This window comes from Tubulanus polymorphus, chromosome 8 (genome assembly GCF_964204645.1).
Source record: "Tubulanus polymorphus chromosome 8, tnTubPoly1.2, whole genome shotgun sequence".
Taxonomy (NCBI): Eukaryota; Metazoa; Nemertea; class Palaeonemertea; order Tubulaniformes; family Tubulanidae; genus Tubulanus; species Tubulanus polymorphus.
Genome location: NC_134032.1, coordinates 2,264,121 through 2,279,162, shown reverse-complemented (window position 1 = coordinate 2,279,162; position 15,042 = coordinate 2,264,121). Strand labels below are relative to the sequence as shown.

General features: G+C 32.8%; 2 protein-coding genes across 7 annotated transcripts in view; one reads left to right on the top strand and one right to left on the bottom strand.

Moving 5' to 3' along the window:
- Positions 1-15,042, top strand: part of LOC141909487 (beta-1,3-galactosyltransferase 5-like) — a 109,124-nt gene that overhangs the window by 13,435 nt on the left and 80,647 nt on the right. The window contains exon 3 of one of the 5 annotated variants that reach the window (XM_074799878.1): positions 9,621-9,653. The exons of the other annotated variants lie outside the window; for them this stretch is intronic. Coding sequence (XP_074655979.1) covers positions 9,621-9,641 — 21 coding nt within the window. The 3' untranslated portion in view covers positions 9,642-9,653. Of the gene's footprint in view, positions 1-9,620; positions 9,654-15,042 lie in introns of those variants that run through there. 5 annotated transcript variants of the gene reach the window in all.
- Positions 8,072-13,280, bottom strand: LOC141909489 (caspase-1-B-like). Of its 2 annotated transcripts, XM_074799881.1 has the most exons (12): positions 12,401-13,280; positions 11,713-11,846; positions 11,353-11,443; positions 11,140-11,274; positions 10,795-11,024; positions 10,599-10,716; positions 10,146-10,313; positions 9,948-10,056; positions 9,584-9,840; positions 9,199-9,346; positions 8,842-8,886; positions 8,072-8,678 (listed from the first exon to the last, which is right to left on the bottom strand). In XM_074799881.1, the coding sequence occupies exons 6-10, from the start codon at positions 10,692-10,694 to the stop codon at positions 9,272-9,274; spliced, it is 705 nt and encodes a 234-aa protein (XP_074655982.1). In that variant the 5' UTR covers positions 10,695-10,716; positions 10,795-11,024; positions 11,140-11,274; positions 11,353-11,443; positions 11,713-11,846; positions 12,401-13,280; the 3' UTR covers positions 8,072-8,678; positions 8,842-8,886; positions 9,199-9,271. The 2 variants fall into 2 exon arrangements, with proteins under 2 accessions (XP_074655982.1, XP_074655981.1); XM_074799880.1 differs by lacking the exons at positions 8,072-8,678; positions 8,842-8,886; positions 9,199-9,346; positions 9,584-9,840; positions 9,948-10,056 and having other exon boundaries at positions 10,175-10,313.

Genomic DNA, 15,042 nt, shown 5'->3' with positions numbered 1-15,042 from the left:
TGGACCGAGTACATGTTTTGGGTTTGATTTTAAACATGGTAAAGAAATGAGAATTAAACTTAATGATGTAATTACTGATAAAATAGTAATTATGGTAAAATAGAAACGAAGGATTTAGAAACATTAAATTTCAATCAATTACCGAAATTCTATGATCATTTAAAACAAGAAAACAATAATGGTTGGGTTTATTTCATTTTAGATAATAGGGAAGGTTTTACTAAATCGGGTATACAAAGAATAAATCAATCAATTAGAACTTATTTAATATGTATTCTAGGTGCGCAAGTTGAAACAAGATCCCCAATAATTGGAAATTTAGATACATCATTTGATACACAAAAACAATTTAAAGTTTCATTTGAAGATTCCATTCATAATGATAAAAATAGATCAATTCCAGAAAACATAGTTAGGTACAAAAATTATCTAGATAAATCTCATGTAAGATTATTGTATAGGCCCTAATTCATTAATTATTTCTGACTATTTAATATTAAAAATGGGAAATATAATTGGTTGTAATAATCTAATTAAGACTGCAACAATAAGTAATTCATTTGGATTAAATGATATAAATATAAAGATTATTACCGCTCCTAAATTAATGGAAGGTGAAAAAATTAAAAAACATATATTCAATCAACAGAAACTAAAACTAAAAATATCAAATTAAAAAATGATTCTAAAATGAAAGATTACAATACTACAGAAAATATAAAAACTGATATTATTCAACATGATATAATTAAAACTAATATTGATAATAAATCACATGAAAATACTAAATTAGCTATAACTTTTGTAGGAATTGTAATAGGAGGAATATTATATTTTAAATTTTAATTTTTTTATCATATAATTGGAAGAAGATAGTCCAATGCATACTTTTGGTGACACCCCCGGTATAAGTGATGAACCACAAGCTGATTTTAATGAAACTTATATTGATAATGATAATGAAACAGCATATAATACTAATTTAGGTGAAGATGATTCTAGTGGGCCTATATTATATGATTATGATCAATTTAAAGATGATACTGAAACAAGTAAAAAATTAATAGATAATCTAAGAACCCACGATGAGATAATAATTAAAAGTAGACCAGAAAAAAAAGATTTAATTAATAGATTAGAAAGAACAGAAAACCTTGAATTGAAAAAATATTATTATTGTCACCCTGATATAATTTGCATATTTCATAATCATATAGATCTACAATGTGATATCGAACAGTTCATAATATTTCATAGCTCTACTACATATTAATGATAATAATAATAATAATAATATTAATATAATATAACTTATGACTATAGTGTCAATATGTGCTTTAAGGTCGTAATCAACATGTGACATTACTCAACATGTTTTCACGATAATTAGCTATAGTCAGTGCTCATCGATAATTAATTAATGTCTCTCAAACATGTCACTAGGTGTTTGTTTGTGAGTCCTGATGTCTACAACTTGTCTGACACCTAGTTCTCACATTATACTCATGATTCTGTATATAAAGACTATGTAAAGCTATGATAATCATTCTCATTCCGGGATGCAATAAAGATTGTACGTATAAGGTTTAACTGCCTTGCTGTTCCTGATGGATGGAATCCTGTACCGCTGGTGTAAATGCTAGTTCCCCAGCCAGCCTGCCGATACAACAACCAGCCGGTTACAGATGGCGGAGAACCGGATTTACCTTCACAGATCGACGGTTACATTATACATAAAACATAGTGTAACAAATACAGTTATTGAAGAATTATTACCAAAAATATAACAGATAACATTGAACCAGAAGATATTTCAGAACAAATTAGAGAAGATGATCCATTTTTAATTCAAAAATGATTTTAGTTTAGAATTTAAAAATGATTCATGGTACTATAATGTTGAATTAAATGACAAAACTGTATCAATTCAATTATCTAAAATGGGACAAGAAGATCTGTACCAACCTAAAATGTTAGCAAGATCTACAATTGAACGTTCAAAAGGTGGTTCAGAATTTCTCAGAATTATATGGAATGCACTCGATAGAGTAAATTAAGAAGAACCAATTCCGATTATTGATATTAACAAATATTCACCATTTAAAAATCCAAATGTAAATCCTACTTATATTGACCCAGAGATGGAAGAGCCCAAATTTAAACCCTACTTATATTGACCCAGAGATGGAAGAGTCCAAATTTAAATCCTACTTATAGATGAGTACCTTAAATCCTACTTATAAACCCAGAGATGGAAGAGTATGGAGATCGATTAGATAAATTAAGATCTTCAACACCAGAAACTTCGAGAAGAGATATTCAACAAATTGATGATGATTCAAGTCAATAACAATTAGCAAAACATTTTGATAGCATGTTAGATACAGTTCATTCATTTGAAGAATAGATGAATAGTGTTTTAGATGCACCCGGTACTGAAACTGGAACAAATCAAATGCAACATTTATTAAAAAAAGGATTACTTGATTTAAATGAAGAACAATTAAAAATATTTCCTGAACAAGCACGTAGAGAAATTAAAGGTATGCAAGAATCAGCTGGTGAAATTGCTAATATCAAAATGATATTTTCTAAAATAACCATGAAAGAAAAAGAATTAACTGATGCAAATGAAGAATTTAAACAATTAGAATTAAATAGAGATCTTCAAGTAATTGATGAAGTTGAATATGAATTCAGAAAGTTAGCTTTAGATAAAGAAATTGATGATTTAAAATATAACAAAGAATTACAGGAAAAAGAAAGAGATATATTATTGAAATCATATGATCTTAATCATATTGAAAAATTAAAAGTTATTTTTTAAGATTTGTTGATAAAACCAGATTCTGAAATATCATTAAAAGATAGAATAAGATTATTATTCAAACTAGAAGGTATAACAATTCTTTCAATTCTAACAGCTGTAACTATGTTATTTACAACAATTGGTTTAGCTATATCAAATTCATTAAAATCTACACCTACACCCAATAAACCGGATAAACCCCCAAATGATAATAATTCAATACAAGAAAAAGTGAAAGATGGTTTAAAAAAATTTGCAAAATATCTATGGGAACTATCTAAAAAATCTGCTGCAGCTTTACCCGGAGTTATTGCATCAATTGTTGGTTTTATATTGAAATCTGCTGGAAGTATTCTTAACTTTGTTGCAGAACATATTATTTTATTTTTAATTACAGTTGTAAGTGCAATTATTTTTTTAGTGAATATGATTAAAAATAAATAATCAATTTTTTTTGGTTAAATAAATGAGTGGGAGTTACATAAATCCTTCTAAGAATTCTAGAATATCTAATGCCATTAAGGCAGAAAGATCTCATCATATAATTACCCATAATCCTTCTAATATTAATCCTGATGAAACTTTATATGTTAGCATTCCTCGATTAACACTTTACTTTTTATGTTCCAAATAGTATACATTTGTCAGCTAATATAAAAGTAACTGGCCATGATAATAGTTATGTTGTTGATAATGTTGGAAGATATTTGACTAAAATAATTAACTGTAAAGATTGGTCCGGAAACAGTTTTCTCATTAGATGATTATAATTTATTTGTGCATTATAAAGATTTATGGTTAACTAAAGAAAATAGAAATAATATGATATTTCAAGGAATCCAATCAGAAAACCATAATAAATTAAGATCAGGAGCTAATGACGCAATAGTAACTCGTGCCACAGATAATTTGATTAAAAAGATTTATGAAAGCAAATATAAAATTCCATTATAGACTTTGAATTGATAAATAATAATGCGCCTTTATATAAATATGCTATACAAGAAGATATTATATTCGAAATAACATTAACAATAACAGCTCCTGTTAATGGAATTGTATTATCTAGCGTTGTTAAAGATATGGATTATAAATGATCAAATATATGTTTAGAATATGACACAATATGAAAATATTGCTAACACAATTCAAACTAAATACAATCAAGGATTTTCATTATTATATGATTATATTGATAAATTTAAAACTGTAATTATTAATGCAAGTGATGAAATGATTAATGAGAGTATTAACTTCCCAAGAAGATCTATTAAAGGTGTATTAATATTTTTTACCATTGCAACATATTCTAATGGCGCAATACAGGTTGATAATTATTATAATCCTGCAATATCAAAAGTAGAAATAACTATCGAAGGCATAGCAAATAAAATATTCTGTCAAGGAATGAGAATGATAGATCAATGGCCAGAAATTAGAAAACATTTTATGAATGAAAAAGTAAAATCATCTGAAGATTGTAATATTAATCAAATTGAATATTAAACCGGTAATAAATACGCATTATGGTTAGAGTTTAAAACAACTGAAGATAATTCATTACATGGTTCTGGGAAAAAACTACAGATCACTAATGATGGAATACAATTATTCATGACAAAGAAAAAAGGAAACTTAAATTTCAAAATACACATTTATATTATATCTGACGCGCAATTAAATATCATAAATTCTCAATTAAATAGTGTTTTGTATTAAGATTTTATTTTTAATAAAAAATTCTATAATAAATGGAAGGAGGAATATATGAAGTCCAAGTGAAATTATATCAGATAAATATCATATAATACCTTATGATGAATATAGTAAGTATTTTGGAGAACACTTTAATCAATTAAAATATAGAATAAGTAAAAAAGAACATAATATTGAATCTAAAATAGAAAATAATGTTGAACCTAGAATAGAAGATAATTTTGAAACAAAAAATGAAGATGTAACAGAATCTACCTCTAACTATGAAATAGAAAAATCAAATGTTACCAAAAGGTATCATTAGATGCACATATTGTGAAGAAGATTTTGATAATTATAATGATTATCTATTGCACATCAAAAAAGATGAACATATTTTACAATTAGTAAAAACATATGCCAATATATATAAAGATAAATGCAAAGAAGATCAAAATTATTGTGCCTTCTGTAATGAATGTATAGACTAATTGGTCAAAACATTATAAATTAAAAACAAAAGGTGGAAATGATTCAGCCCATGCAATACAGGTATTTAAATCTTGGTGTGAAAAATGTAAAGAATATGTAATATATGATAAACAATTGAATCATAGATGCTCATTAAACATATTGGTACAGATAATGTAATAGAAAATCCATTAATTACAAACCCGAAATTTAATAAAATGAATATATTAGATTATCGGTGGTATAGAAAAATATTTATAGATTATTTCTCGAGTAATGATATAGTTACCATATTGAAAAAGTTAGATAACTTTAAACCAAATGTAACATATACAATGAACTTATTTGAACTTAAATATGATGATTTAAGAGAATCTTTAAATAAACATCCATCTAAAACTGAAATCGAAAATTATATTCCAAAAATGTTTTCAAGAGCAAAATTCAATAAATATAAGCTCGGGAATCATTTAGGAATTAAATCAATGACAATGCAAAGAAATATATTGTTAGAATATAATAAGCTTAAAGAAAAATATGAAAATGAAAAATATTAATTTCTATTTACATATCGATGTACGAGTGTACGAATGGTACGAACTGTACACTGGTACGAACTGTACGAGTGTACGAGTGTAATATTATGCGGTTCAAATATAAATAAATCTTTATAAATCTTTATTCATTTATTCTTTTAATTTTACTAGATAAAATCCATTCATTAAATTTATCATCGTACCCTTTATATTTCACCAAAGAATACTTTTTTCCTTTAAGAGTTTTTGTTTTTAATACTTTTTCTATCGTGTATTCTATTTCATCTGGATTCAGTACAAATGATAATTCTTGTTCATAGAAATAACCTAATATTTCTTCATTTTTTAAATCTTCTTATTTATATACAAAAGGTTTAGTCAATATTATCTTTTTAATCTTAAATATTTCTTCGGTAAAATTAGGAGTATAACCTTTATAAAATGTTTTTCTATATTTAGATATTCTTACATGCTGTCCTATATTAAATTTAGGTTCCAAAATCATATGTTACAAACGCACCATATAAATTATTCCAAACTATTTCTGAATTATCTTCTTTTCTAGCTTGTACAGGTTTTATATTTATAGAACTATGTTTAGAATTATTATAACCTTTCACTAAATCATCTAACACATCGATATATTTATATGTTTCATTAGCAGTAAAATATTTCCACATTCTAGTTTTCAATGCTTTTTTATCTGAATGTGTTGAAAAATAACCTACATCGTTATCAGATAGTAGTTTTTAAAAATGTTTGTTATAGAATTCCTTACCTTAATCAAATTGTATCTTATCTGGAATAGCTTCTTTAAATATAGATTTAAAAGCATTTGTTACTTCTATACCAGTTTTATTTTTGATTGGAATTGACCATGCGTATCTACTGAATATATCTATAACATTTAATATCCAGAAATATCCTTTGTTGTATTCCTCTAAGTTCTTCATGTCAATTGAATCTGCTTGCCATTGTTGATCGATATATGAAACCATTACTTTTCTTGTTAAATAAGTTTTATCCATTTTCTTGTGGATCTGATATGTTGGTTGATTTTGTAGCCATGATTTTAATTCATTATATTTTATACTTCATACTTCACTCTCTGGGTTATAATATAACTCTCTTAAATATTGTTCTTTTTTCATCTTATTTTAATCCATTAATAATAATTTAGATTTAGTTTCAATGACTTTATTATTTGGCTTATTTTCTGGTATAATAGGTTTATTATCGGAATCTTTATCATCAGATTTGAATTTTGATTTATATATTACACCGGATAATATAATACTTGTGATTAACCCAATTGTAATATATAAGTAATTATTTCTTCCACTATTAGAAGAATTAGATGGATTATTATTTGAATCAATATCAGATAAAGTCTGTGACTCATTCATATCAGTTAATTTCTTTTTCTTAGCTTTTTTTAATTCTGAAGATCTTAGTTCTCTTGCCCATTTAATTTGTTTCTCGGATCTAGGCTTCTTCTTAACATGACTGTGTGGGTGCCGTACGGCAACATCATCACTCATTTATTAGGGTTTTCTGTTATTTCACAGAAAACCCTATTGATATCCGCGTGATTATTATAATTATTATTTTCTTCCACACTTTTTTTACCAAAAGAACATAGGCTTTGTTACCTTACCGCTGTTTCATATACAATCCATATAATATCGTTCAGCTCACTGAGATCTACAAATAGCCCGCGTGTTTTTTCACGAATCATCGTTACAAAAGCGCTGTCGGGCTGTAAACATCGAAAATTTAGCGGTGTTGTCATATCGCGGAAAGACGGAATCGCGGAATTTTCCAAAAACGCGGAATTTCTTCATTTTTACTTTAAATAGTAAACGGGTTTTCCCACGGGGATACCCACTGTCGGACAGGACACCGGACCGATCGATGCAACAAATTAGGTTCGAATCCCATTATTTGCAGGCAATTTTATATGGAATTATTATATTACGATACACCGTTGACTGGGCCAAATTCGGTTTTCGTATCTAGTCGACTAGTGGTCAGAACTAATAACCGAATGCGCTTGATTTTCGAACTATTTCCGGAATATAGTTCCGACTAACGGACATTCGGTTACGTTTAGTTCGACTATACTCGACTAACTCAGATAACCGAAGGTGGCCCTGGCTGCCACCTGTAGAAGAAGTCAGAATCAAGTGGGGTGAAAGAGACCAGGCACCTGATGTCTATTTCTACTAGGCAAACTTCGGTTATCGAAGTTCATCGACTTTTTGAGAACTTCAGAAACGAATATTATCAGATAAATATTGGGCACGTTCGCGGTGTCGGACCGTAGTTGTAGATGGTTGCAAACATGAAATCCTACGACCAAACAAGTACCGGTTCAAATTCCTTTGAAATTATTATAATTTTACGGCCGTCCAGTACCGGTACCAATAAGATCCTTTTGATCCAAATAATCAGCATAGGGACATATATGTTATAGCAGTCACAAAGTAAACATTAAAAAAACGAAACCATTTTATAATCTTTCATATCATTTTATTCTAAAAGATAAACCACATTCGCTTATAACAACAATGTAGACACACAACACGCATGAACAATCCTAAGCCAGAATGAAATATACATAATGTCTATTTATTTTCGTCTGACATCGATCCAGTTCCACAGTTGTGAGTTAACTCTCAGTTTCTTAGAATCAATTCATTTCCAATGTTTTAAATCCAGAGACCAGAGTCAAATCTTAACTCGGAACTGAGTCCTGGAGAATGACCCATGGTGTCATCACAAATCCTACGTTTACGTACCATCGATTTGTATTCCTTCAGTTAATGCAGCGATACTCTGTATCACTGAATTCGCAAAGCACGTATTGCCAAGGTTCTCCATTATTTGGAACAGTATCGTTAAGTTGTTGACTGGCGATATAATAAATTATCAAATACTAATTCCCGGTGTTGAAAACCTGGGTCCGGTGCCCTGTCCGACAGTGGGTATCCCCGTGGGAAAACCCCGTTTACTATTTATAAAAATAGAAATTCCGCGTTTTTGGAAAATTCCGCGATTCCGTCTTTCCGCGATATGACAACACCGTGTTATCAGAGTCGTTACCAAACCGATTCCACCACCGACTTCTAACCAGAAACTGAGTCCGTTAATACCAGCCGCAGTATCTGCAAAACCAATTTTTTCATATGTACCTGTTATGTTTCTAAATGAAATTTACCTATACAGTTTCAAATTCATTTTCGTGGCAATATATGTCTCAAAAAATGTTCTGCAATAAAGTAATCATTTTGCAAAATTGAATGAACACTTTCTATAAAAATAACTCACTTGATGTTGAGGTGGTTTCTGTGACTTGTCTAACTGTTGATGGTCCTACAAATATATATTATCAATTTTGAATATGGTTCGACTCGTGGTGCCGCCGTGTTTTAACTGAAGTTCAAGCTACAGGACTTAGATTCAACTCAACACCATCAAACAAACTAACAACTTACGCAACCATTTTAGGGCTTAAGAAGTCACAACTGTGCAGGTTGTGCTACTCACCAAAACCTACAGTGTTTAACTCGATGTACTCATTGTGGTACTCACCAAACTGTACAGTGTTTAACTCGATGTACTCATCGTGGTACTCACCAAACTGTACAGTGTTTTTTAACTCGATGTACTCATTGTGGTACTCACCAAACTATACAGTGTTTAACTCAATAACAGCCACTTGATTCGATCCAATGTACGTGATGTATCTGATGTAGGGTCAGTACAACATCGTTTTTGTTGTGTTAGCGACAAATTGTTTATTCGAGAAAATCTTACTGGAGTTCATTGAGAACTACAACGAGAAAATCATCAGAGATAGATTTAAAATCCTGAGAGAGGTGTGAGGTGAGGGAGTGAGGAGAAGCGAGAGGGTATGAGGAGGGTAGAGTATGAGGGGAGATTGTGAGGGGTGAGGAGGGCGGTGAGAGGGAGTGAGGGGAAGAGGGCAACTGGGAACCTGTATTATTTATTGTTCATCGAGAACTACAACAAAAAAATCATCAGAAACAAATTCTTTCAATCAATTCACCTGAAAAATGTAAATCGTTGATGATCCTCGATTCCAGATAGCGACGCGAGTAAGATGACCTACATGACGAGCAGGTTGACCTACATTATGGGTAGGTTGACCTAGATCACGAGTTTTGGTGGTTAGTGTCTGTATCTGGTAACCTGTAGTGATACGACCGAGTCGACTGAAACCAGATTGAACTCCATTCGATCCAAACAGATTCATATAAAGCTCGTCAGTTTCTTTATCAGTTTTAATCTTGATTTTCCATTCAACTGAAACAATTAAAACTGTCATTAACATTCAATGTGTTTTTATAACTGATAGTTATTCATCAATATTTGTGTCGACAAATTCATTAAATTCAGATCTAATTTTGCACCTTCTCTGGTTGTATTCGGGACCAGAGAAACTTCGTTGTAATCCTTTCTATCCAAGAGAACATTAAAACCAAAATCCGTTTCAGTGACGTCATCAGATTTGAGTTCAACCTGAAATTATGCGCATAAACAAGTGTACGAACGACTGTGAATTCATTTTACCAGTCCGGACTACAGTTTAGGACTTATTGACAACTTACTCGTTTTAGGAACCACCATTTTTCTCCATCTCCTGGTTTGCCTTTCATTTTTACAGTTTTAGGTTTTCCAATATTTCTTGTGAATCTGAATATCAACTCTTCCACTGGTATAGTATAACCTTGAACTATTCCGCTTGATTCCACTAAAAACAGCGATCTGCCATTTAACTAGAAATAACAGGAAAAAATATGACTTTTCACACTTGACCGCAATCTGTGAGGAGGGACCCTTTTACGACCTTTGAGGATAATTCAAACACCGGATAGTCATCATTATCATTAGCTTTCAGCATGGAGCCTTAGTAGACTTTACACCTTGCCCGCTTGGGGCGTTAAGTTGCTCATAACTCAGGTTTTAAAAGAAAAGGTTTGTTAGTCTAGGCTTACCGCCACAGTCTAATTATAAGTTCAGTTCATAGGGTATTCCGAGTTCAATAATACGTTTTAACGAACCTGGTTTATGAATTCTTGATTGATAATTACAAGTCTGTGTCTTTGTGTTTGTGTGGCTCTTACTGCAGTTATACATGTACACAACATTGTCACCATCTATCACACCTACTAGCGCCACCTATTGAATATAAATATATGAGTTAATATCAAATTCACACCACCCTCTCTCTCCCCTCCCTCTCCATATTTCTATAACCTGGATGACGCGCCAGTTTGTATTCTGTGCAGTTTTCAACATGAGTTTTCTCGGTGGATGTGGATTTGTGATGTTCACTGGTAACAACAGTTTATGAGTCTTGTTTGATCCGGTCTCGAACTCGGTTCCCAGGTGGAAGTATGTGACGTCACTACCTGTCTCACCGAAACCTATATCGACTGACGCTGTTGTACCTGTACTACGCCCTGTAAACACTATCACCTGCCAAACTGAACCGGAAAGAAATAACAACAGATTTATGTGGTATCCACGGATCTCATCAGTTCCAGAATTTCGTTCAAATATTTCATTTCGTTACCATTTTTATCATTAAGCTATCTTTACCTTTCCCTCGTACAAACCGCCAGTACAGTTTGAACCTGACATAGTTTGTAGCGGCGTTTGATGTAAATTGTATTGTTATATTTCCAGTGTATAATCATTTACCAGGAGCTGTATCGCCACAATATCTATTAATCCCTGATGAAGAAATAAATCTGATAAAATTTCATGAATCATAAAAATTATTCACGTCGTGAAGAGTGTTTAGATTTTTACCGGTTTCACTTTTTATCATCAACTTGTCATAGCAAACACCTTCACTTTTGGCCTGTATACGAAAATTCTTGTCAAATGATATTTCAACCAGCTGCAAAGAATATATATATACGAACTTAAAATTAAATTATCTTTTAAATTATCTTATATTTATTTCAGGAACCGTTTATTTTGATCAGTTTTCACTTAAACCCGGAAATCCCGGGATAAGGTTAGACCTAATCTTAGACCTAAGCCCCATTGAGTTCCTACTAGTGCAACTATTTCTCACTCCTGAGACCTGCTCGTGCAGAAATCACGACAATATCATTTTTTTTCTCTCGGATCAACATTTCACAAATACACAATGTATATATTTACCTTGTTTTTTGGAGTCTCAATCCTCCAGCTACAATTGAGGCTGTTATAATACTTGTGCGGATATTTAGGACTGGTAATGTAACCTGATGTACCATTCTGTATTCTAGGTGTCTCACCACACAGTCGCGAATCAACTACAAATAAATATTGAATTGAATTGTTTTATATGTGATTTACTGATTCCATGATAACCATCTCATTATGAGCTACCTTTGACAAACTCCCAATGGAGTTTAAACCAGTCAGGATGGATACAGGTGGATTTAGGAGTAATAGTTAAGGTGGATACAGGTGGATTTAGGAGTAATAGTTAAGGTGGATACAGGTGGATTTAGGAGTAATAGTTAAGGTGGATACAGGTGGATTGAGGAGTAATAGTTAAGGTGGATACAGGTGGATTGAGGAGTAAGTCAGGGTGGATTGAGGAGTAATAGTTAGGGTGGATACAGGTGGATTGAGGAGTAATAGTCAGGGTGGATACGGGTGGACTAATACACCGCAGTGCTGTGTATTAGCCAAACCCCAATTCATGTTGACAAACTGATGGGTCCAATGGGAAACCTCTCGTTCATTCTAGGAGCCATTTTCGACTGGGGTCCGACTCTACGCGTCTGACCTACTAGGTACTGATCTAGCCTAATTGTGGTCCCGCTCTAGTAAGTTGAAATAATAAAACTCTTATACTTGCCTTCACGCATTTCCGATTTCATTTCCTTCGCAGTCAAATTCTCATGGACGACAACTTCGAAGCCTAAATCACTAAACACCTCGCGTAAAGACTCCACATCAAACTCGGTGCCAATCCTAGTTTCACCGTTGTCAAATTCCTTATTTGATATAATAAGAGCGAGGCCTCTGTGTTCATGATTCATATAGTATTGATCTATTCCACCCAATTCACACACATTCCCTCTGACATCTGGAGCTGGTTCCACAGTGTTTATATTGTAGAATCTCAGAGACTGCTGTTTATTACTGATATCACAGTGATAGATAACTACAGCGTTACTGTTTAACACGTGATGTATCTCACTTGTCCAACTGTCTGTAGAGTTCAGTATTATACGGTGATCTATAAACCCCACATTACTATATCTGATACTGATAACAGATCCTCTGTTACCAGTATTAGAGTATACCGATAGTAATATAAGATCATCATTAATAACACACGGGGATCCTGTAAATGGAACAAATGTCAGTCCGCAATGTTTCATCCGGATCAAACCAATCAGTTCTGCTTCTGGTGTTAGATACAATAATCTGCGTGTATGCGAACAGTAGAAAAACATACGTCCCTTTGAATCGACATTGAAACAGTTGATATATTTGTACTCTCCATCCGGGAGCTGATATTTCTTCACTAGTTTTCTAAAGATCAAACTGTTTTCAGGGTTTTCTAATAAACGTAAAACATGAACTCTTCCCGGTGTCTGTATATAGATAGGCCTATTGTGATCACGGATCACTAAGGATCCACAGACTCCAGGCAGGATATCAGTGATTTCTTCTTCCAACAGTTTTATCTCATTTTTATATTTTCTCAGGATTAATTCACTGTTTTTCCACACGACCGCAAACAGAAACCCGTTACTATCAGTAGCGAGTCCTCGTATCACACCATCAATCTCTATGTATCTCTGTATATTATCATCATTCACACTATATATATAATCAGTGGAGCCCCAGTCCACACATATAGGCCTAACACGTGTCTGTTCACCCTCGTGTTCACCGGGTATTGACGTCACCAGGTGGGGTATGAAGTCTGTATCTACCCGTTTATTCAGCGTCAATGAATCGATTTTAACTTCCATGTTACAAGTTTAACCCCAACAAAAGTGAAACAAACCAACAAATAACTGATGATGACTGATGTGATCTCCTCTCTCTTCTCACCGACCGAGGTGAAATCTCCTCCGCTCCGTTGTTATAAAAACGATCTTCTTCCGGAATCACAATATTAAACTGCTAACAAACAGTTCACTCAGTTGTATTCACTGCGATTAACTGGTTCCTAAAATTCGCGATAAAATACCGTCAGTGTCACCGCTGCACAAGGGCGAGTACTGGATCGTAGAGCGGCTGCCGTTGAGTGTGTTTGATCGGGTTTGACGAGCCGGTTTTAATTCGACACAGACTCAAGATGGCGCTTCACAAGAGAGGGCGCCACAAAACGATAGCTTCACAAACGTTCGACATCAGGAGCGCTCCGTCCAGGTTCGGGGATCGCCGGTAACTCTCCAAAGTATCGTGGGTCGATCCTCTCGGTGGTACCGCTAGTAGGATGGCTTAGCGTTTGTTTTTGAATTGTTACCGGGTGGACAAATTCACGAAAATTGCCCCAGATGTTGATACAAACCTAACTATCAATAAGAAAAAATCCCACTATTTACAGATTAAAAGAATTTAAAAACCAGAATTCAATCTTATCCGTTCACCACGTTTGAGTGTGGTCATCGTTCTACTAACTATCAATTTTAGAAGCCGGGAGCCGGGCCTCCATCGGGATCCAATTTTTACGTTTCCTTGGCAATAGTTAGTTACCTAATCGTTGGTGGTAAGCTTTTTATAATCGGATGGGCTTATACCAACCAATATCCGATCGTGAAACTAAACCACAGACAGGTTACTGACTATCATGGCAACTGAATGGAAATCCTATTATATTTCAGATGTATATAAGGAATAGGAAATTATAGAAAATTATTGAAATTTAGTCACATATTTCATTTATTCCAAAATAGATTTAGATCATTCCATACCTTGTACATGTTTTAAAAATGTATCCGTTATTTGAAGCGGTTAATGGAACTTGTGGTTAAGGATGCATCACAGAGAATGAAACACTTCCATCAATATAGCCTAACATATAGCCTTGTGATGGTAATGTTTTTTAAATAACATGTTTCATTCGTTAAATTGTTTAGTCAGTATAACAAATGCGCAGAGAGAATCTGAGTGTCAGCTGTATCGCTATCGGACACACGCCCATGCTTTTCGCAAATCTCTCAATGTTCAGTGAAATGGCGGTGCGCAGTGGGAGACCCCTTTGGCGCGTAATCTCAAACTCTACCGGTTAGAGATCAGTCGTCAAGAAAGATATTCAAAAAATGTCAACGCAGGCCCTTAAAGCAAATAACGTTCTTTAACCTCAGTAAAAATGGGAAATCTAGCTTTAATAACCACCTAGATATTTTAAAATCAATAATAATCGCAATTTTTTGACGCGCAGTTGAAATATCTTGGTCCTTGGTTTCACATCGTCACTGCTCTTAATTGTTGCATTTAAAAAATCCAAGAATCACCGGCAAATATCTGCATTTCATT

Coding starts and splice junctions, on each gene's coding strand:
- LOC141909489 (XM_074799880.1), bottom strand. CDS start 13,004: ATGTTTTTCTACTGTTCGCATACACGCAGATTATTGTATCTAACACCA. Junction 11,847..12,400: donor GAAATCGGAAATGCGTGAAG/GCAAGTATAAGA, acceptor ATTTATTTGTAG/TTGATTCGCGACTGTGTGGT. Junction 11,275..11,352: donor GATGATAAAAAGTGAAACCG/GTAAAAATCTAA, acceptor TTTCTTCATCAG/GGATTAATAGATATTGTGGC.